The sequence below is a fragment of the Calidris pugnax genome, unplaced genomic scaffold (genome assembly GCF_001431845.1).
Source record: "Calidris pugnax isolate Ruff unplaced genomic scaffold, ASM143184v1 scaffold273, whole genome shotgun sequence".
NCBI classification, from domain to species: Eukaryota; Metazoa; Chordata; class Aves; order Charadriiformes; family Scolopacidae; genus Calidris; species Calidris pugnax.
Genome location: NW_015094508.1, coordinates 7,564,484 through 7,587,094, shown reverse-complemented (window position 1 = coordinate 7,587,094; position 22,611 = coordinate 7,564,484). Strand labels below are relative to the sequence as shown.

Here is a 22,611-nt window from a genome sequence, read left to right as displayed (position 1 = left end):
GTTGGTTGGATGAGGGGAGGGCAGCAGATGTCATCTACCTTGACTTCAGCAAGGCTTTTGACACTGTCTCCCATAACATCCTCATTGGGAAACTGAGGCAGTATGGGCTGGATGAGGGGACAGTGAGGTGGATTGAGAACTGGCTGTGTGACAGGACCCAAAGGGTAATTATTAATGGAGCAGGTTCAAGTTGGAAGCCTGTAACCAGTGGAGTCCCCCAGGGGTCAATACTTGGACCCGTGCTGTTTAATATATTCATCAGTGACCTGGACGAGGGGACAGAGTGTATCCTCAGCAAGTTTGCTGATGATACCAAACTGGGAGGAGTGGCTGACACCCCGGAGGGCTGTGCTGCCATCCAGCGAGACTTGGACAGGCTGGAGGGCTGGGCAAAGAAGAACCTCATGAGGTTCAACAGGGAAAAGTGTAGGGTCCTGCACCTGGGGAAGAAAAATGTCAGGTACCAGTATAGGTTAGGGGTGGACCCGCTAGAGGCAACTACTGAAGAGAAAGATCTAGGGGTCCTGGTGGACAGTAAAATGACAATGAGTAAACAGTGTGCTCTTGCGGCCAGGAAGGCCAATGGTATCTTGGGTTGTATAGGGAAGAGTGTAGCCAGCAGGTCAAGGGAAGTCATTCTCCCCCTCTACTCTGCACTGGTGAGGCCACAACTGGAGTACTGTGTCCAGTTCTGGGCTCCCCAGTTCAAGAGGGACAGGGAACTACTAGAAAGAGTCCAGCGTAGGGCTACAAAGATGATTCAAGGATTGGAGCATCTCCCTTATGAGGAGAGACTGAGAGAGCTGGGACTCTTTAGTCTGGAGAAGAGAAGGCTGAGGGGAGACCTTATCAACGCCTACAAGTATCTCAAGGGAGGGTTGAAGGAGGAGGGAGCCAGACTCTTTTCAGTGGTTCCCAGTGAGAGGACGAGGGGCAATGGGCACAAGTTGGAACATAAGAGGTTCCACTCAAATATGAGGAGAAACTTCTTCACGGTGAGGGTGACGGAACCCTGGAACAGGCTGCCCAGGGAGGTTGTGGAGTCCCCTTCTCTGGAGATTTTCAAGACCCGCCTGGATGCAGTCCTGAGTAACATGCTCTGACAAGCTCTAGGCAATCCTGCTTCAGCAGGGGAGTTGGACTAGATGATCTCTATGGTCCCTTCCAACTCTAGAAATTCAGTGAAATTCAGTGAAATTCAGTGAAATTCAGTGAAAATGAGGCCTATATACGTGCATCAGAGAAAATCGTTTGGTTGCAAGCTAATGGGATTCTTGTGGTCATTATTGCAACTAAACACTAATTAAACAGTTTGAGACAATCAGCGGGGGTAGTGGCCTGGAAATAATTCCCATTGTATAAACTTTGGATAATTAAAAGTATTTTTCTTGGATGTCACTGCTGTCACTCTGGATTTGCAAGTTAGAGAAGAATTTTGCTCGCAGTCTAATTACAGATGCTCCATATTTTTGAAAAAACAGGAATGGGTCAGAACATGCATATATCATAGATGTTTCTAGTTTTTATTCTTTTGCTATTCATAAATACAGTTTACAAGAAAAATATATTTGATTTACAATGGCAAAAAAGTAAATTAAAATACCTATTACTGTGCTTTCCAGTCACTCTTCCAGCTCATTTGTGAATAAGAAGACACTGATAAATTCAAATTGGCTTATGAGCCAACAATCTTATATGTAATTGCTGCTTTCTTACCCTGCACAATTAAAAAATCTGTCAGTAAGACCAAAAAAGTTTTAAAGAAAGGCTTTCACCATTTTTACTTCTTAGAAATTAAATAGTTGTATAAGGAAAATACTGTTTTCTTATACCCATGTGCAGGCCCTTAATCTTTTTGCCTGTGACAGGTGTAAGTGAAGAAATCAATACATTCAAGATCGTAAATAAAGTTCCTATGTTGGCCATGGCTTCTGAAAAATCTAAGGATTTCTAACATTTGAAACATTGCAGAGAAAAATAGGTCAACCGTAATCCAGTTTTGCCTAAATCTAGTAGATGGAAATTGTCTTATCCTGATGTAAGTTTCCATGCTCCTAGCTTTCAGAAGAACTAGACAGATTCAGCATTATTTGCATAAGAGAGTGGAGTAGATCTGTATCTCCCTACCAGGAAGAGCTGTCATCACTGAGCAGAAAAAGGTCATCCTTACCATCTGTGGTGGCTGTGTTTTTTGCAGGTTCCACTTTGCACGTGAATGTTTGTGGGGCAGCGCCCTGCAGGTGGAATAGACAAATTAATGACTCATTTATCCACTATTAGTTGTGTAACTGTTCATCATCAGGACGAGGAAAACCTGCTCAGAAAGAAAAGTTTAGGCATCTAGGATACTCAAGCAGAGACTGAATGTGTTTGTGTGTATATTGTTGGGGCTCCAGGCCTTGGGTATTACATGAAAGAAGCAATAATTTTGAAGAGCTAGATGTTGGACCTGGGTGCTAATTATGGAAAGTAAATGGAATTCTACACTCCCAAATATTTTTGTAATCATTCTGTTGGTAAGGACAGCTCAAAGGAAATTCCTGTATGTGTGTCCATGGAGAAATGATGCAGATGATGGGATGGGGGGGCGCCGTATCTTCATCTACTGCAGTGATTCCATGGTGCTCAACTTGGGAAGAGTGTTCAATGCACATGTAAGGATATGTGACACTAAGGGTTATGAAAGATCGCATCTATAAGCTAAAATGTAGGACAAATCAAGGTAGTAAAAGCCTTCAAGAGGCCATGTACTACCTAAATATGCATGTCATGGTTCTTAAATTTAGCAATCAGAGAAATAAAACAAATTATATACGATCCAAAGTTCAGAAAGTTAAAAATACTATTCCAGAGGAAGAAAATGTGGTGCGCTGTACGTTTGCTAGTTGCTTGTTCATGCTGAATTTGGTTCGATCAATTCTGTAAGGTTACATTTGCTCCAGAGACTATCTCTTACATCAAACGTCAGAATCCTGTTCTTCTCTAAGATTCATCCAATTTTGTAGTAACTCTTTTACAGAAAATGTTGGAATCATTAGCCGTACGTGTAAAATGAAGGACTAGATGCTGGTCTTTAAAATGCTGATGTGATTTAGAAATAACAGTCTGCTTCTGAAGAACTGCTCCTGAATTATATTAAAACAAATTATATTTCTATCTGGGCTATATGTGTTTTATCTTCCTTGGTTAATACCAATATGATTACATTAAAAACCCTTCTTGCCATCTGCCAATTTGAAAAGAAATGCTGTTAAATTTATGGTGATTGTTTATGCAGAGAGAACAGTCCATTCCTAATCAGCTAAGTGATCACAGATCTAACAGCTGCAATTCATGTAACAAATAGATTGGTTAAAAATGAAAGAAACAGCAAACACAACTGCAGAGAATGTTAAGATTTAACTCTTGTTAAACCAGGACTAGATGCTATGGATTAATGCAAGATAAAAAGCACTAGATACTTAATGCAAGGTTAAAACATAGAAAATATTGTAATATACAAATTAGAACTTCTAAGTGTCTGAGGAGTCTGCAATTAAGTACAGTTTTTAAAAAATCAAATTCATTTTACCCCAAAGTAATTTTGTGTGCATATATGTGTGTTGTAATGCTGTGTGTCTTCTAAGCATAATTTTCAGCATTTCAGAACTAGCATTCTTTATTTTGTTATAATACTGCTTATGAAGTCATTAAAAAATTTATCTTCCCATCCTTTGAAAGAATGTGAGATTTCAACACAGATTCATTTCTAATAAATACGTGTTTTCACATGCAGTTAAGGACTCTGTAAAAATAAACCCCAAAACTGTCAAGTTATTAATTTTTCACGAAAATTATTCAGGGTCTTAAGGCTATCAAATGTTTTCCAGCTTGGAATCACTGAGAATAGGAAGAAATATTATAGGAAGCATCTGAAAAGGCATCTTCAGAGTAATGGGGGTGAACCATTTTTGTTCTGTCACCATAGCTTTATTCTGTCCTTATGATTAAGATGCAGGAAATACCATACAGTGCATGGTATAATTTTTCAGCAAACACAGACTTCACTGTAAAAGTAAGAAAGTAGATGTGAGGTTCAGTGTCCTACTTTTGCAGCCAGGCATGAGAATTGGTTCCTGTATATGTGTAAATTATTTTCTTAGCAATTAATTTTCTAAGCAAGTAATTGGAGGTGTAGGATTACTCTTGATTTCAGTTTTTGTTTTCAAGATTTGTTTTCGATATTATTATTACTTTTCTGAAGAAAATTCTTGAACATCCCATTCTCCTCACAGTGCAGTGTCACATGAATACTAATTTAAAGATGGGGGGGAGGGGGCGGGGAGAAATTCAGGCAAAACTGTAGAACCAAAAGACACAACTGACTTGTTTCTGATGAGTGTCTTCAAAGTAGGGTTGATTATGCCTGACCCAGGATTTGTAACCTGAAAAGTAACTGTGAAAGTGGCCCTGCAGTCTCCTGCGTCTGCAGCAGGACCAAGGGTAACTGGAGCTGGATGAAAAAAGAACCCTGCAATCTACCATAAAATACGTGTCCAAAGATTTTAAAGAGGAGAAGAGATCTCAGTCACACATTCACACCTTTTCCAAAAATATTCGGAGAAGAAATTAAGGACATTCAATCTTACCAAAGTCAACCCAAGTTTAGATGTTTTGATCCTAGAGCTTTGCAGAGCTAAAGAATTTCTTGTAAATACAGTTTGGTAGAAATAGGTTTTTTATCTGAATATCTTTTTATCTTAATAGCATATTAAGCAGATTATGATATGGTTGCTTTCAACAGTAGGAAAGTGGATTTGATGACCCTCATGTCCTTCCACTCCATCCCTAACTAAATTTTTCTCTTTTACTGCAGCCCAGAAGATGGTGAAATTCATCCTGAAATCTGTAGGCTGTACATCCAGTTGCAGTGTTGCTTAGAAATGTACACCACAGAAATGCTTAAGTCCATGTGTCTTCTAGGATCACTGCAGTTTCATCGGAAAGGTATTGAATTGCATAAATATACAGATGCTGATTTAAAAGAAAGAACAGCCTTTGGGGGCATGTACGCGTGTTCATGAAAGACAAAGCACCAAACTGTTAACTGAACTCTACCACTGAAGCTTTTCAGCTACTGAAAAAAAAGGCTGTGTTTCTGTTTCATTATCATCATTTAACAGAATTGTCATATCAGACATGTATCTCTAATGGCCTTGTAGTTTAGAAGTCTGATTTTATTTTATTTTTTGAAGAGCCATCCCAAAATTTTTTGTGGTCATTAGTCAGATCAGTGAGCAAACTATCTTAGTCATTTTATTACAGGTATTTGTTGGGTATGATATTTGAGGGCAAGTGTTTGGTGGAGCAATATGGCATGGGTTTAGTACTAAGCACATCCCTTACTATGCCTGTTTTATTTATCCAACAACACCAGCTTATAGCAAAAGACAGACAAATATGGTTAAAAAGCTGCTTACCTCTATAAAACTAGATACTAGATTCAGAACTGAAATCTACCTCATAGGATATTTTTACACAAAAAGGAGATGTCCTTGCTTCAGTGAAAATGTATCTCTCTAATGATTTCATATTTGATTAGCCACCTACTGAAAGGAAGATGTGGAAATGCAGATAATTCACTGAATAGGTTACTTAGTAACCTCATTACTCAATGATAGCACACACTGATTGAGACTGTATCTCTGCTAATTTTAACTACTCTCTCCCCAGCTAAAATCTTGGCAGAATATACTAGGTAAAGACAAGACAAAGTTCTGTAATGAACTGTAATGAAAGTCTTGTAATGAACCTTATGTATTTCCTGTCATGCTGAAAGATCCCATAATGTATTTTTCATATCTAGCAATAGGATACAACTAAAGCCAGTGATGTTTTTGTTATTAAAATAAGAATTAGAGGTTTGTAACTGCTCAGTTGAGTTTCTCAGTGATTTTTCTCAAGTCAAAAAGAAATCTATAAAATAGGAAGAGGCAGAATTAACAGAGCGATTCTGTAACAAGATGCCAGTAGCTGCTGAAATGAATCATCATAGATTGTACTATGTTTCCTAGCACTGGCTACAGTTGTCAAACCACCTTCTGTAATTGCAGAAAGAAAGTAGCTTGAGGTGAATTGAATAACCCTGATCTGACTTGTCTCTCCCTTTTGCCTCTGGATGGAATCTACATTAATAACTTAAACTAAACATCAAACTATGAGAATCTAAAGTCTAAAGTTGGACAAAATTAATTACAGCATTATGTTATGGGCCAGCTTAGGTCCTATCTGGCAGTACTTTTGATTTAACTTGGTTCTTCCTCTCATCATAGAGAAAGTCATGGTAGCTATTCTGCCATTGCTAAATAGAGTAATTTTGTTCTGTAACCATGTAGAGATAACCACAGTAACTTGGCTCCAAGTGTTTGTGATATTCTTTGAGAAAAAATCATAATAGGCAAAAATTATGTAGTCACAGGGATTTGAATTTTGGAACTTAGCCAACAGAACACTGCTCTTGTATATTAAATACTTGGTATTTACAACACCTAGAAGTATTGTAAAGGCATCATGCAACAAGGGAAATTCCGATTACGCGTTAAGTATTTTTTCACAGTAAAGGTAGTCATGTACTAGAACGGACACCCAAAGAGGCTGTGAATTCTCCATTCTTGGAGACACTAATAACTTGAATAGCCCTGAGCAATCTGATGCAAGTTGGCCCTGCTTTCAGTAGGCTGTTAAACTAGATTACCTTGCAACCTATTTATTCTGTGTTCTGGAAAATATACTATTTTCCAAGAAGAAGAATGAACACTTACCTTTCTTTAATTTCTTTACTTATGGAGAATGGTACTGCAGTGTAGGCAAAGTGCATAAATTTATCTCTAGGAATGAAAGAGCTGGTGATTTCACCATTATAAAATATATTGTGCTGTTGCCTGTATATAGCTTTTTTACTTTTTCACTTGTTTTTTCATCTGTTTTTTTCCATCTGAGTGACCATAGAAAAAGAAATTACTTTCCTTGTGTACGAAGAGTATTAACTGTAGAAACATTACTTAAGTCACAAATGAGCATGTGTGATGTGTGTCTTGAAGCTCATTTTTGAAGGTAGTATTTTCTATTTGGATGTAATGTTTTCCATTTTGTAGTCCTCTTACCTGTTGGTTAAGTGGTTTGTTAGGTATTTAAATCTCCCATGAGATTTCAGCAATTTATGTTCTTACTTGGGAGCCAGCAGAGATTCAAGTAGAAGGACATGCAGGCTGTTCTCGGCAACTTGCAGCCAATACATAATAATGTGAGTACTGGACATTATCAACCAACTATAGAACTGATAAAGATAAGACACGCTGATGCTCTTTTCCTGAGAGAAGCTCAGCCAGTGATCTGGGAAACATGGCTTTTAATGAAGCACCACACTACAATCTGAGGGGCTGAGCTCTGGGTATCTTCACTGTCTTTCACAGCACTGATCTTCTGTCTTTCCTAATCTTTCTGTTCCGTTGAACAAACATTCTTATATATTGTATATTATATATCAAGCTTTCTGTACAGAAATTTCTTACATATTTACAGTGCTTTAGATTAACTTACTGCTGTCGTACAACCTCTGCTAGAAAAGTCAGGTAGTCTGTTATTTCTTTGACATGTAAAGTCTCAGTGGGACTAAAAGCCATAAATATTTCCAGCTGTGTTATGCAGTAAGTGAAATTATTTTTTTCTAAGATACATACACCACAAAAGCTCAGTGTTGAAAATACATTATGATTGCAAAGTTCAACATTCAAAAAGTTTGGACACACTGAACCTGTGTCCAGGTAGCTATAATTCAACCTCTTTGTAGTTACTAGGTGTTTGGTTACCTGACTATATATTTTATTACTCCTCCTTTTCACAATCCCAAGATTCCTGGCTGACTAATACACATATAAATATTTACTTGGGCATACGTCTTTCATTTATCCTAATTGTTCGTTTTCATATGTTGTATTTATTGCACACAATTCTGTTGTAAAGGCAGAATCTGTCTGTTCCTCAGATAGTTCTCAGTAACTCATACAATGGTGGGGGCATCTTCAGAACTGCGTTGAGTAGTGAGGGAGTAGCAATTTTTCCCATTGAAAAAAAAGAACAAAGAGAGATTAAGCTAAAGATTCCTAATTTAGAATCTGAGATTGCAGCACTGTGTGTGTTTATAGAGTAATTTTTCAGTAGCTTCATTTGCAGCTGAGTGCAAAGAGGCTCTGGGTTGAGCAGCCAGACAATTAGAAATACTTCATCAATAACTATTTTGAGGACTGGGTTTAAGCAACTTGGATAGGATCACATGAAAACTTTGGGTAGGTATAGAATCCAGTTTTCAGGGCAGCACTGTGAGAAACTCTCTGATGTCTTCCTGCAGTCTCTAACACGATGGATGTAAGGATCTGACTGTCCCTTTTGCCATAGCAAATACCTGTTGGGGGTGACTACAGCAAATACTTATTGGGGCAGATATGACACATGGCAGCTTATGCTCCAGCTCCTCCAGGAAATCTTCTGAGACTTCTCACTGCACTTGTTCACTTCGTTTCCTTCTGCATCATTATCACACTCTGGCAGAACTTCTCTGGATAGAGTCATCTTTCTCAGACTTTGTCAAGCAACAGATGAGTTCACTTACCTAGAAACTGCAGCTTCTCTCCTAACCTTGGTTTTGCATGCTTTTGATGAAATAAGCAAATCCTGGCACACCTAGCAAGGTCCTAGAAGAACTAGTTGACAGAATTTCTGTCCAGGGAAGCTGCTGGATGTGATTGCCTTTTTTTCCGAATTAATACTGAGGTTGTCAAGGGTCCCACACTGAGAAAACAAAGAAAAACTTTTGAGTTCTTAAGTACTCTTCAGCATGCGCTGCTGTAGTTCAGCCACAAATATTTTGGGATCAAAGGTTTTCACTGATACATTATGAAGAACTTTGCATTTTTAATATGTGACCAAATGTGTAAACATAAGAGATGAAAAAGCTTTGCTGCTTCATATATCCAAAATAATAATATATTCCTTTCATTGTAGGGAACTTTAAATATTATTACTATCATTGGATCATTATAGCATGTCACTGTGGAAGCACACATTACCAAAGTTTAATGTCTATACATGTTTACATAGAAACCATTAATTTCTTAGGATCATCTACAGATATAAATGGCTTTTTTGGTTATATAATTACATATATTAGAAAATGTGTTTTAAAATTCTAAATTTCAGATTGCAGTCATTTTACTAACTAGCTATACAGTATTTGCTCAAGGAACTCATTTTAATAATTATAGGAGTAGGCCCGTGTAAAAAATAAAAAGGCAAGAGGAGACAGTTTAAATGAACTGGAGGTGTTTTCCAGAGTTCAAAACATGCTGTAAAAGTAGTTAAAGCTACCTTGTCGAAGAAGTACAGGCTTTGTACAGTCATTTATGCTGAGTTTGAACAAAGTAAGTTGTTGCTTCTATGTAGATATAAGAATATATTATTCTTATGAGTCCAGAGGCCAAGGCAGTACAACCTATTATTTTGTGTGTAACTTATTCAAAAAGAAGCGTACACAGACTGAGAGGTAATACCTACTGTCAGTTATTTGCACATACCTCTAGTCATTTTGGTAGAATTTGATTATCTGTGTGAAAAAAATGAGTCCAGGGTACATTAGATTCCTGGAATCTTAGAGTTTCTTGTATGAAATGGTAAAAAAGGGAAGAATTAAGTCATATGGGAAAATCATGTGTGGATACTGTAGTCAGAAGACATTAGGCTTTTAGGATGGAAGTTCAGACGGAACTCATTCCTGCATTGTCGGTACATGAGAATGATACCAAATCATAGGTAACTGTGTGTCATGTACCATAGAAGTTCATAGCATAATTGTTGTTCTTCCAGTGTGTGTTTTGTGATAACAACATGTATTTCCTTAAAATAGTACCTAAAAGCTTGTGATAGCTTATATTACAGATTACAAAAATAAACCCTCAATTCAGAAAAGGGAAAGGGATTTTTGTTTTATTTGGCTTTGTTTAAAATACATGCTACTTAGAGTTTTGAAGGAGAAAGGAAGGATTGTTTAACAGATCTGCTCCAATCTCAGCATTCTATTTAAAGATTGGTAAATTTGTGTAATTACTTAGACATATTATTTACACAAGAGGGATAAGATGTGAGAGAGAAGAGAAGTACATAGGTGTGGAGAAGCAAGCACTTAAAAAATCCAGAGAATCACCCATTGTCATGTGGATACTGTGAACATGCCAAAATGAATAGAATAGAAATACGCATAGTAGGAGGAAAACACAACTTCTACAGGCTTGTTGTTCCTATTGCATTTTCCCTAATAGTAATATTTCTGGTGAGACAATCTCATGAGCTCTGCAGGTCCCAAGTGTAAATCAGGAATGAAGTTTGTTAGGCTGTTAGGTGTATTTGCCACTTTTCTACTTCCTGCATGATTCTTTCCTATTCCCCTTTTTGTGCTCTCCTTTTCATTCACTTTAGCTATGATCTGTGGCATGTGCATTTATCCTTAATTGCTAGGCTAGAAGCCTGATACAAATGATTCTTCTTTTTTGAGAGAGGCATTTTCTCAGCTTTGTTAAATTCTGTTGTTCCCCTCAAAGATCTTTCCAAATCATCTGCAGTGAAATCTAACTAGCTCTGAGGGACCTTTAACAGATGTGTTTTTAATTATGTGAGTTTCTTTGGGAAGCTGGTGATGACTAAGGGCAGGTCCATAGGGTAGCATGCCAGAGGCAAACACAGAGGTCACCACTGAATCAGTAAGGAGCACAACAGGTGAGACACATAAAGCACAGTGATGACAGATGTTTTATGTAGCCCACTGAACTGATAATTTTCTACCTTCTGATTATCCTCACTCAAGTTTGATCTTCAGCATTATTTAATTCAGTTAATTTAATTTCATACCAAAGACATTTTCTGCTTCTTAAAGTAAAAAAAAAAAAGCTGAATTAGAAACTAGAAGACAAAAAATACATCATGTTTTATATCAAAATCCACAGTAAAAAGAGCTTCTGTCTACTCAACTGGCAAGAACAGCAAGTGTATGTTGACACCTCTGAAAACATTGTGTGCACGATCGAACCCCAACTAAATTAGTAAGATCTTTCCACTGACTAAATTGAAAGTAAAATTTAGGTTTATATCCTTATTTTAAGAATGTGTAATACAAAAGATATCCTTTCTGCCAGTAGAAGGATGAGAAGATTAAAGAGCTTTTGTTTCTCTACAGGCTATGCTATGTAGTAGAAATGTTAAGCCTGAGTCATATACATTATTCAAGAAAAGCCTTTATCATTAGCTGACTCTTTAACTGTTTTCAAGTGATTGAGCAGATGCTCTGAAATTTAAGAAAGTCTTCATGAATTGTTCACAATACAACAGAATTACTGGTAAAGAGCTTTTTTCAGTTCAAAAGAAGTCTGTGCTGTTCATTCAGCTAAATCTGCAAGAGCTTGCCTTTGTGCTAACAAAAAGAACATTACAGTCTTGGTGCTTCTGTTCTCAAGTTGCGAAAGGGAACCTTTTCTGTTATTTCATCTAGCATTGTTATTGTTTCCATTGAGGCACCTCTCACATCCCTGAAGGATGCATCTATAGACAGAGTTTTTCTTGACAGCTTGTCACCAAAGGTCAGGTCAGAGTTCCAACATAACGGTTCAACGTGATGGGAAAATTAACTAATACCCAGTTACAGCAGTAACACCTTGTGATATCAGTGGCAAATTAGATGGTTTCCCTGGAGCAACCCTCTTTTACAAAGTGGTGAGATATTGGTAACAGTATGTTCTGTTATGGGCTTCTTATAATGTGAAAAATAATCAATCATAGAATTGTCTAGGTTGGAAGGGATCTTTAAGATCATCAAGTCCAACCATTAACTTAACACTGACAAAACCACTACTAAACCATGGCCCTAAGCACCACGTCTACCCATCTTTTAAATACCTCCATGGATGGTGATTCAACCACTTCCCTGGGCAGTCTGTTCCAATGTTTCTTTCTATGAAGAAATTTTTCCTAGTACCCATCCTAAACCTCCCCTGGTACAAATTGAGGCCTTTTCCTCTTGTCCTATTGCTTGTCACTTGGGAAAAGAGACCAACCCCCACCTCACTACAACCTCCTTTCAGGTAGTTGTAGACAGTAATAAGGTCTCCCCTCAGCCTCCTTTTCTCAAGACTAAACAACACCAGCTCCCTCAGCTGTTCCTCATAAGACTTGTTCTCCAGAGCCCTCACCAGGTTTGTTGCCTTCCTCTGGACACATTCCAGCACCTCAATGTAAGTACAGGGCGATGATCACTTCCTTAATCCGGCTGGCCACACTATTTCTGATGCAGGCCAGGATGCTGTTGGCCTTCTTGACCACCTGGGCACACTGCTGGCTCAGCCGACAGTGTGCCCTGGTGGCCAAGAAGGCCAACATAACCCCCAGGTCCTGTTCTGCCCGGCAGCTCTCCAGCCACTCTTCCCCCAGCCTGTAGCGCTGCCTGGGGTTGTTGTGACCCAAGGGCAGGACCCGGCACTTGGCCTTGTTGAACCTCATCCCATTGGCCTCAGCCCATCAATCCAGCCTGTCCAGACCCTTCTGTAGAGCTTTTATACCCTCAAACGGATCCACACTCTCACCCAGCTTGGTTTCGTCTACAAATTTACTGAGGGTGCATTCAATCCGCTTGTCCTGGTTGTTGATAAAATTATCAAACGGAAGCAACCCCGATACTGAGCCGTTGGGAACACCACTTGTGAGCAGCCACCAACTGGAATAATGAAGCTTACACAGATCAAAATTGTACAAGATGAAGTATGTCAAAATAATAGCATAAGCTGCAGCTAAGAACTAGAAAAGGCTGAAAGTTACCACCTACAGGGTGATACACAGTAAAACGTATAATCTGGGCATAGGCTGCTGTTCCACAAGCAATTGAGTCAGCATAATAGCTTGTTACCACCAGAAAGGTCTTGATCCTTTCCCCTCCCTCATCATACCTTCAATTCTTCTTCCTTTCCACTGCTCCTGGCCGTATGATCATCCGCCTCTGGCACTTGCTCTGGAACATGTAGGATTCTTCACTTAAATAACAGCAACATTAGAAAACTTCACATTTTATTTTTCCTTGTATTGGGCTAATCTTCTACCATTTGATAGGTTAAAGTGGCTCCCAGAAGGATCTGGCAAAGCATAAGTTAGCAGTGGATGCCAAAGTAAGCAGCAAAGAATGGATACGAGACATTATTCTTTTCTAGATAGTAAAGTTGTAATGTCAGGTAATGCAGTGTCTTGGAATCATACTTGAATGACTTGGGGGGGGCGGGGGGAGAGCAGTGAAAAGTGCTTCTACTGACTTTAGAGAGTAATGAGAACATTAAGCAAGCATCTTCTGTAGTATTAGTAATGTCTAGTTTGACATTCAGACAAGTAGCTAAGAATATTGTTTTTTTTCAGCAAAGGAACATTTTACCAGAATGCAGCAGTTTAGAGAACCTGCCCAAAAAGAGCTTCTTAAGATCCAGGAATTTCTAGGTTGGTTGTTGCTTGTGTTTTGTTTTGTTTTTTTTAAAAAAAAAGGTTACAAGTCTGGTAGCAGGGATATTTGTGGTGTAGAAGAGCAATACAGCATGATCTCAACTTTATGTCTCTAATGTCCCAGAAAAATGGGCTGAATGACCACTACTCTGTTACCTGTTCTTGTTCTTCCTGTTCTTTGTCAAACCTTTCAAATTGCAAAAAAATGAGATAAAGAAATATTTCCTACTCAGCTCCTCATATCACTGGTTTAAACATTGACATTTTTTCTCTGTTTTTAGAAAGTTTTCTTTGTTTCTTTCTGAGATCGTTTACTCCATTTCATGAGTCCATTTTCAGGAGGAAAAACTTTTCTCAATAATGTGTCTGGCATGCACTCCAGTTTTATTTTTCTCATTTAAATGTACTTGGTGCCAGGACTGTACTTGCCACTGCAGAAAAGGAGTACCATCAGACAGTCCACAGGAGATTTACAAAGATTAAAAAAAAATTCCACCAGCAGTTAACTATTTTGCATGCTCCACTATCGTGGTCCACATCCTTTATCCTATTCTCTCCCTGACAAAAGGCCTGGCAGATCTGTCATGAAAACCCCATTAGATTCCAACACTGTATTTTCATATAGTGAGCATGAATTAGGAAAATTCAGAATATAATGCATATTGGGCTGTGAGTGGTGGCAGCCATATATTGGTTTTAAAATCACCAAGTACAAAGCTTCGCATTTTTGTCTTTTGTTTTCCTTTAGTATTGCTGTAATACTAGGAGACATGGATTGCAAAGTTCTTTGGTGTCACAGTTTTTGAAGTTGCTTTCAGAATGTATGCTGTTGTTTTCTTACCTATTTTGTTCTGTTTTGTTTTCTGGCTCTTATGTTGTGTCACATATGAGCCACTGGAGTTTTAACTGAAACCCTGCATAATACTTACTATGTTGAATTCTCCACACGTGCCTGCATGGGACTTCTCTTGGTTTTGTTGGGTAGAGTAACATGTAGCAGCACTCCCATCAGCAGACTGGTGGGGTCTGCACTCTCTTTCTGAACAGTTCTTACTCAGCTTGTGTTCTGCAGTCTCTCTTCACTTATCAACTTCGAAACATCAATGTTATAATCTGAGTGTGTATTTTAATTAATAAAGGGGATATATATTTTTTGTTTAAATATCTTAAAGGAAAAGAGCCTTGTGCCCCAGCCAAGATCCTAAATACTAAAGTGGAGGAGAGTTCCGAAGTACCTATTTTAGAAGACACGTCATCATCACCAACAGATATTCAGCAGCACTTATGGCAGGTTTCCACAGATATTGATAACACTGAAAGGTATGTGTGGCACTTCATTCCTAAACAAAACAAATTTCTAACTTAGGTGTATTTAGTCTTTTCTAAACAGGCAGCTGGTGTTGCTCTTAAAGGTACTAGTAAATTAAATAACCTGTTAACATTTCTGTTACATTTAACATATCTGAGAGCAAGTCCTAAAAGAAGGGCAGAGAAAAGTGACATCCTTAATTGGGCTAATTACCAGACAGTAACTGTCAAAAAACAAAGAGTGGGAAATGATGTTGCTATTTCTCTAAAAGGTTCTCTAAAAGAGGCGACTTTTGTCTCACCTTGAGAGGTTTCTGATTTTGTACCTGAAATCTGCTGACCTGTGGTTCTGCATTCATAAATGGAAAGCACAGAATCTAGTTCATGTCAGTTGTTTCTGCCCATAGTTATTTGTGTGGAAGCCTTAGAAGGAGAGGGGAACATCATCCACAGGTTTCTCGAAGTGGACTTCTCTTACCCCTTTAACTATGCAGTTGAAAGACAAAAAATGAGATCCTTTAGTAGGGAGTAATCCTTATGGCCAACATTTCTTACCTATTTTGATGGCATTGTATATTAAGCTGCTGCTGAGATTTTAAAGGTTACTGTGCTTATTTATATTAAATGAGGTTCTCGAGAGTAACTTGGAGAATAAAACTAAGCAATTTCTTATTAGTCATACTGCTTCATTTCTAAGGCCTATTTTATATGTAGATGATATGAGGCAAGACCACATTGTTTGTAAATCCTGAAAGCCTTAAAACATTACAAGCCTGCACACAAAATTGCCAGTCTGCCATCTATCTGTAAAACATGAAACTTTTTGCAACTTCTTACTTCTCTCAAGACATATCCAAATGTAACTTGCTTTATGAGATGATATTTTGTTATCATATTTTTCATCTTCTGCCTTTTAGAAAATTTCCTGGCAGAGTCCTCATGAGTGAGAGAGAAAACCACTTTTCTAAAATTTTCACTTAATTTGCAGAGAGCTTAAGTGTCATGGATTACTTACATGCATTGTAATTTCCTTCTAAGCAATAAACCATTCATGGCACAAGCTACAAACTGCTGATAAGGGGTATTAAGTTGGTATTAGTACTAGCTTGTGTACTAGCCATATTGTGTATTTTCCCACTAGGATCATGTTGTGCCCACCAACTCATTTAATATGGAATACTCAAATGCCAGAATAGATCATAAATTTGCACCAGATATGAATAGTTAATGTCAGACTGCCTTAAAAGTGCTCCCTTATTAAATCTACTGCTCTTCATTTTGGTATGCATCTTCTGATACATGTGTGTGAACCAAATACTTGCCCAATAGGTTTTGATATTTGTTGCTCCATTATTTCAGCATATAAAGCTATACTGTGAACCATTCCCCATTAAGTCTTCAACTGCTGTTCTATTGTACCTCTTTTCATTTTTGTTTCCACAGAGATATGAGAGAAATGAAAAACCTTTTAAGTAAACTCAGGGAGACTATGCCTTTACCACTGAAAAATCAAGGTAGGTTTTGTATTTTCTTCATGTAAGGAAAATGAAGACAATTAAAGGGTTTGCCTTCCATCACATCCAAAGAAATCTAGGGGTTTTTAATAGAAGTTGCAAAAAGAAAAATCTAGGTGAAGTCTTTTCCCTACTGATTGAGTGGAACCAGAATTCAGTATGTGAACTTTGGACCCTCGAGTTTCCCATGAAATATTCTGGAATTTTAGTTACAGTATCTCTAGATAAAATAAAAGACTTTTTCTGGTGACTTGGTGGCAGCAACACAACTAATTCCCTGTGTCAGGAGGCTTTCTTTTTCAAAGGTAGTGAAGGTGTAAATTGCACAGATCCCTATGACAGGGATCCTACTGACTGGTGGGGTTTGCTTTACCCCTACAAGGCTTGTAGCTTCTGTGACATGACATTGACCCTGTGTAGAAAAGATACTTGCCTCGAATCTGTTAGCAACCTGCTTTTCCCAGTAGCCAGCTATAAGGCACCTTATACAAATGCAGGGGCACAGGATCCTATGCAGTGGGCCTTCATTTTGTGGCCTAGCAGTGTTAAATATTCCACATACGCAGGCACTCTCTTTCTTCATGTGAACAACATTAAAAAGATAATAATTTTTTATTTTTTTCTTGATAATGTGTATTTCTTAAATGCTGTGTAGTCTTTGCTTAGTGGCAGCTGATGGACTATGCCTAATGTGTCTTAGATCTTGTCCCAAGTAACTAAGCAGTCTAACATTCATCATAATATGGAAAGAAATGAATACAGAAAGGATGATTTCATTATACAAGTAAAGAGTTCATAGCCATATGGCTTGGTGGAAAGCTATGTGAATGGAGAAAGGGAGCTGCTTATGATACATGATGCAGATGTGCCATTGTAGAGATTGGAAAAATGCCATAAAGTCCATGCCTAGACAAGAAGAAAGGACCATGGTAGAAATAAGGAAGAAAAAGACAAATTTGGGGGATATAAAGACTTGAATTCAGAACAGAGATAAGGGCATACAGAATTCTTCTCTGATGTCTAGTCTACCCTTCAACACTGGCCAGAAAATCACTGATCACCTGTGCAGCAGGGTAGAAAACTTAGCAACTAGAGTTTAAAAGCACTGAGACATGTCCCAGGATCAGGTAATCTTAAATGGTGTTTTTGCAGCTCCCACAGACTCCAACCATGATCATAGCTTACAGGTGACCTCTCAGAACGGATGCCTCAGGAATGGACAGTCATGCTCACTATTCACACAGCCCTTAACATTTTTGAAATATTCCAAGACCTTTAATTAATTAAAGATAGATAACAGTATAAGTAAATAGAACAAACAAATAACATTATAGGTAATTAATATGGTCTGGACTGTAATTTTGACATGTATATGAATTACAAGTACTGTTTAAGAAAGCGATGATGAGATGAATTAATGCCATTGAATGAGTTTATCTTTACAAGACCCAATCCTGCTTTCAGTAAATGACTGAGTGTTTTGCTATTGCAAGCTCAGAAAAGCTGTACAAAATGTTGCTGACTCCTCACAGACCTGGTTTTTTTTCGTGTGGAATTTTCTTAAGTGAGAACAGGAAAGTTACTATGCTAAGAAATTTAGTTGATATGGTTCATAAGCTTGACTCACAATATGAAATGATCTCTTACCTGTGTTCTTAAGTATTTCTGTTACAGTAGTGTCTAGAGCATACGATCAAAACTAGGTACCTGATGTAACCAGAATAGGCACATAATGAGGCAGAGCTCTTAGCCTGAAACAGTGCCTGAAGATAGCTCAAATTCAAAGTGAATGCTAAAGTTTTTGTGAGATAGCTCACTGACAGTGCATGAGTTATCGTAAGTGTGGACACTAATATATACGTTTTATATGAATTTAAAAGGAGTTAATATAAAAGGTAGAAAGCTAACCAGCAACAGGGTGAACATACTGTGCTAACTTTCCCAGACAAGTGCTTTTTCTCTTGATGTGGAAAGATGTTCCAGTGTTGCAGTTTTAAATGGCAGTTCTCCCTGACATGGACAACAAGGGGTTTTTATGTTTCAAATAGGCCAGAATTTAAGCTTTGGATCAAAATTTCCAAGTTTGCATGTCTGCAACATCTCAAGCTACTTATCTTTATGTTTCATTTGGAACTCTAACATTATTCATTTATACAGGAACATTGTGGTTTAGGTCTCCCAGTACTGGAGGTGCAATTTCCTTTAGCCTTTGTCATTGAACTGGTATTCTTCTCACCAAAATTTATATCGCATTATTATGGAGATGCTGATAATTAGCATTGTAAGACTCTTAAACACAAAATGCAGGTTGTTATTTGCTCTATGCAGAGAACGACGGGATCTATTACTTGATCATGTAGGTGCTGTAAGAACACATAAATGAAGTAAACTCCTTTGTGTGTGTACATGCGTACATAGTTGTATTAAAATGTGGGTTTTTTCATCACAGATGATAGCAGCCTCCTAAACTTGACTCCGTATCCATTGGTAAGAAGACGGAAGCGAAGATTCTTTGGACTGTGTTGCCTTGTCTCAAGTTAGAAGATGAAGTACAGAAGCACCAAGAAAACCATTACTTTGATTAAACCACTATTATTTGGCCACTGAAAAGATGAACATTACTACTCTTGATTATAAAGTACATTTTCTACACTAGCCTATTCCTTTTTCTCTTCTGCTTCATCCCCCTTTTCAAAATAAGAGTTTTAATAGTTTGAAGTTATGGTGGTCAAAAACCAGCTGTGGAATAGATCTAACATAACTAAGAATGTTTTAAAAACTTTTTAAAGTATGTTTTGCATGCTTATGTTCAGCCACTCCAAGAAAAGACACATGAATTATGGTTAATAGATAATTTTTAAGTTTTTTTTTATTGTTTGAACTGCAGCTAAAAGTTTGTGCATAGTACAGTACTCTTATTAGTATCATATTAAAATACTTGATCATATTCTAACAGTCTTTAAGCATAGAAAACTATTTAACAGCAAAAGTATTAAACTTCTGAAACATTTAAACAATATTGTAACAGAATTTGCACAAAACCTCCAGTTGCTTTTTGTGCTCTCATTCATATTTAGTCTTCCACTATATCTCAATTAAAAAGCTTCATAGAAAAATATCTTAATTTATGGCACACAAACCATATAAGAAAATACTTAGAACTTGTAAATACAGAGAAATCATAGTATCTACATACTGTACAATGCGTAGAAGCAACAGATTTCCTTCTAAGCCTATAGTGTCTCTACAAGCTTTTGGAAAAAATAAATAATTTATGAAAAGAAGGTGTATTAAAATAAACAATGTAAAACACAACACCAACCGATTTTGTTTCCAATAGAATTCAAAGCATGGTGTCTGCATATCACTAAGTACTAACTCCTATAGGGCATGCCAGAATTATCTCAAATTCTAAGATACTAAACGTTTTACATTGTTAATAAAGATTTTTATTTAAACTAACTCTTTTCTTGCTTCTAGTTATATTGCAATAATATGCCTTTTTTTTTTTCTAATTTTGTTGTCAGAGTAGTGCAGTAAGTTTTGATGATTTTTCCATTTCAAGTACTATGATAACAAACACATGTAAAAAATTGTGATGAATATATAAATGGTAAATTGACAGCTAGTAGCAGCAATAGAAATGAATAGGTCAGACTCATTGTACTGAGATTTCAGGATGATAGGCAGGACACCAGAACTAGACTAATACTAGACTGCAATGCTATGAAACCTGTAACAGTCTTTAATTATTGCATAGAGCAGGTCACCGTACCCTTGTAGTCAGTAATACATGAGGAAGGTGACTATGAGCCCTTCTGCCATTCCACCAAGACCCAGCACATCAACAGGAACCAAATTCCTTCTTACTGTGTGAGGGTTTAGTGGCGCATAAAGAGATACTGTTTCCTTGTCACATGAAACACCCATACAGTTAAATTCTATGTGTTTTTTTAGGATACTAGTACACTCCCGAAACCAGTTTGTTGGGGATAGCTATAACTATATCTGGCACCTACAAAGTTTGAACTGACTCATTTTGATATCAGGTTTTTCTCCTAGAATGCTGTTTGCTGAACAAGGAAGGAAACACCCACATTGTTGGGTCAATAACAAGGACCAAAAATTCAAATCTAATTCCCAAGACAGGAAGACAGAATGCCACACCATTCCTGTTTCAGGCATTCATGTAACTGAGCTTCCAGAATTTCTCTGGAAGGATATTTTTCTTTTCACTCAGATGATAAAACAGAGTGCTTTGGTTTTTTCCAGAACAGAACCAGTCTGTTCGTTTTTCACCTTTCTGTCTCCTAGATAAAAAATGTATATTTGAAAAATGAGGCCCTCAAATAAATACTTTAACTACAATAACAGCAAATAAATCTAAAATGCTCTCATGGAAATTGTGTGTTTCCATAAGCACAATTAATTCCATCTGAGGAATGCATGACTGAATTCTTTAAATATCACAGAAAAAGGATTTCAGGTCACAAAATGTTCTTCAGTGTACATGGCATTTAATGCAGGGAGATCCCTGCACACTCACAAAGCTGTGTGCTTGTGAGTTCAAATGCATTTTTCATAGAATCGTAGAATGGTTCTAGTTGGAAAATCATCTAGTTAAAATCCCCTGCTGTGGCAGAGACACCTCCCACCAGAGCAGGTTGCTCAAAGCCCCATCCAGCCTGGCCTTGAACACCTCCAGGGATGGGGCATCCACAGCTTCTCTGGGCAGCCTGTTCTGGTGTCTCACCACCCTCACAGGAAAGAATTTCTTCCTAGTAGCTAATCTGAATCTACCCTCTTTCAGTTTAAAACCATTACCCCTCCTTAACTCATTAACTGTCCTCATTAACTGTCCTAGTTTTCCATAATAAGTAGGTAAAGAATGACCGAAAGATGGCAGCAATGATGTGTTTTTGTTAGAAGTCTACAAGCAGACTTGCCTTATGACGCCATCCCCAGAGAAACAACAGGTTTTGCAATTGTTAAAATTTTGGAAAAATAACTCCTGATGTCTAGTGGCTATTAAAAATATTGTCTGGGGAGTTATCTATAATTACAATTAACCAATTAATTTTGGTTCCACATAAATTAAAAAGACAGACTGTTACTATTTTATTAATCCTGTAGGTGTTAATGCCAAAAAGCAACATATGAACAAAAGACTAAATATGCAGCAATGCTATGAGAAAGGAAGGAACAAAATTTCACAAAAGCAAACTTGTTAATTCTTTCAAAAACTTGTTATATTAGTACACACACATACATTGCTTTATCAGTTCAGTGTGATGTCTTTTCATAACTGCTTTCAAAGGAAGATTAACCAGTAAGCCTGTTTAGTGCAGTACCTGCCCACATATCATCACACTTAAGTTAACATGCCAAGTTACATGACAGCTCGAATCTCTGTGTTTTTATCACATCTGTTGGAATAGAGTGTACGTTATATATGAGACAAATGTATACATGTTAATTAATTATGCAAAGCTCTTGACATCCGTCATACCTCATTACAATTTGCTGCACAACTTTAGCACATTCTGTGATGGAAACAGATTTACATACGTTGTCTTTAAAGTCTTTCCTGTGTGCACTGCTTTAAAGTGTACAGTAATGTGCATATTCCTTTACCTTTAGCTATTCTGGAAACTTTTTTTGTGTCCCTTATTCCTGAACAAAAGACTACTAATATTTTAGTCTTTGCTCATTTTGAAGCCTTTCTGTACTTCTAAGCAATTTTGCAGCTTCTCTCAAACCCCTTGTTATTTATCATATCTGTTGCTAATCCTAATAGACACATGCTTTAATTCCCAACCTTTATGGCCACTTAAGGAATACTGGTGATCAAGGGTGAATGGAATGTCCTCCAGTTATCTTTCAATAGATAATGACCACAAACCAAGGCCTGGTAAGTGTATGAATTGAAAGGTGTTAAGGGATAAATTGGTTTAGTTAGGAATGCAGAGGATTACCTTTCACTAAAATTCAAAGAGAAACAAAATAAACTTTTTAAGCCCTGAAACATCATATGGTTCCAATAAGGACAAATGTTAATGATATTACTACATTTTATTTTAGTGGAATCAGGCAATGTGGAGTCAAAGTTTAAAAGTTCCCACAACAAAATGATATACAAATCACTTAGAGATGATTTAGAACCATTCTTTTATTTGTTTATTTTCCAAGTATTGCCAAAAAAAAGGGCCAACTTATATTGGTAAATGCTTGA

At 37.4% G+C, this 22,611-nt stretch overlaps 1 protein-coding gene across 2 annotated transcripts in view; it reads left to right on the top strand.

Moving 5' to 3' along the window:
• RGS7BP (regulator of G-protein signaling 7 binding protein) overlaps nucleotides 1-21,985 on the top strand; it is a 40,493-nt gene extending 18,508 nt beyond the window's left edge. Inside the window, exons 2-6 of one of the 2 annotated variants that reach the window (XM_014965115.1) lie at nucleotides 4,856-4,986; nucleotides 13,477-13,554; nucleotides 14,730-14,877; nucleotides 16,309-16,379; nucleotides 18,829-21,985. In XM_014965115.1, coding sequence (XP_014820601.1) covers nucleotides 4,856-4,986; nucleotides 13,477-13,554; nucleotides 14,730-14,877; nucleotides 16,309-16,379; nucleotides 18,829-18,920 — 520 coding nt within the window. In that variant the 3' untranslated portion in view covers nucleotides 18,921-21,985. The remainder of the gene's footprint in view (nucleotides 1-4,855; nucleotides 4,987-13,476; nucleotides 13,555-14,729; nucleotides 14,878-16,308; nucleotides 16,380-18,828) is intronic. The other variant, XM_014965116.1, reaches the window with a different exon arrangement.
• The last annotated feature ends 626 nt before the right edge of the window (nucleotides 21,986-22,611 follow it).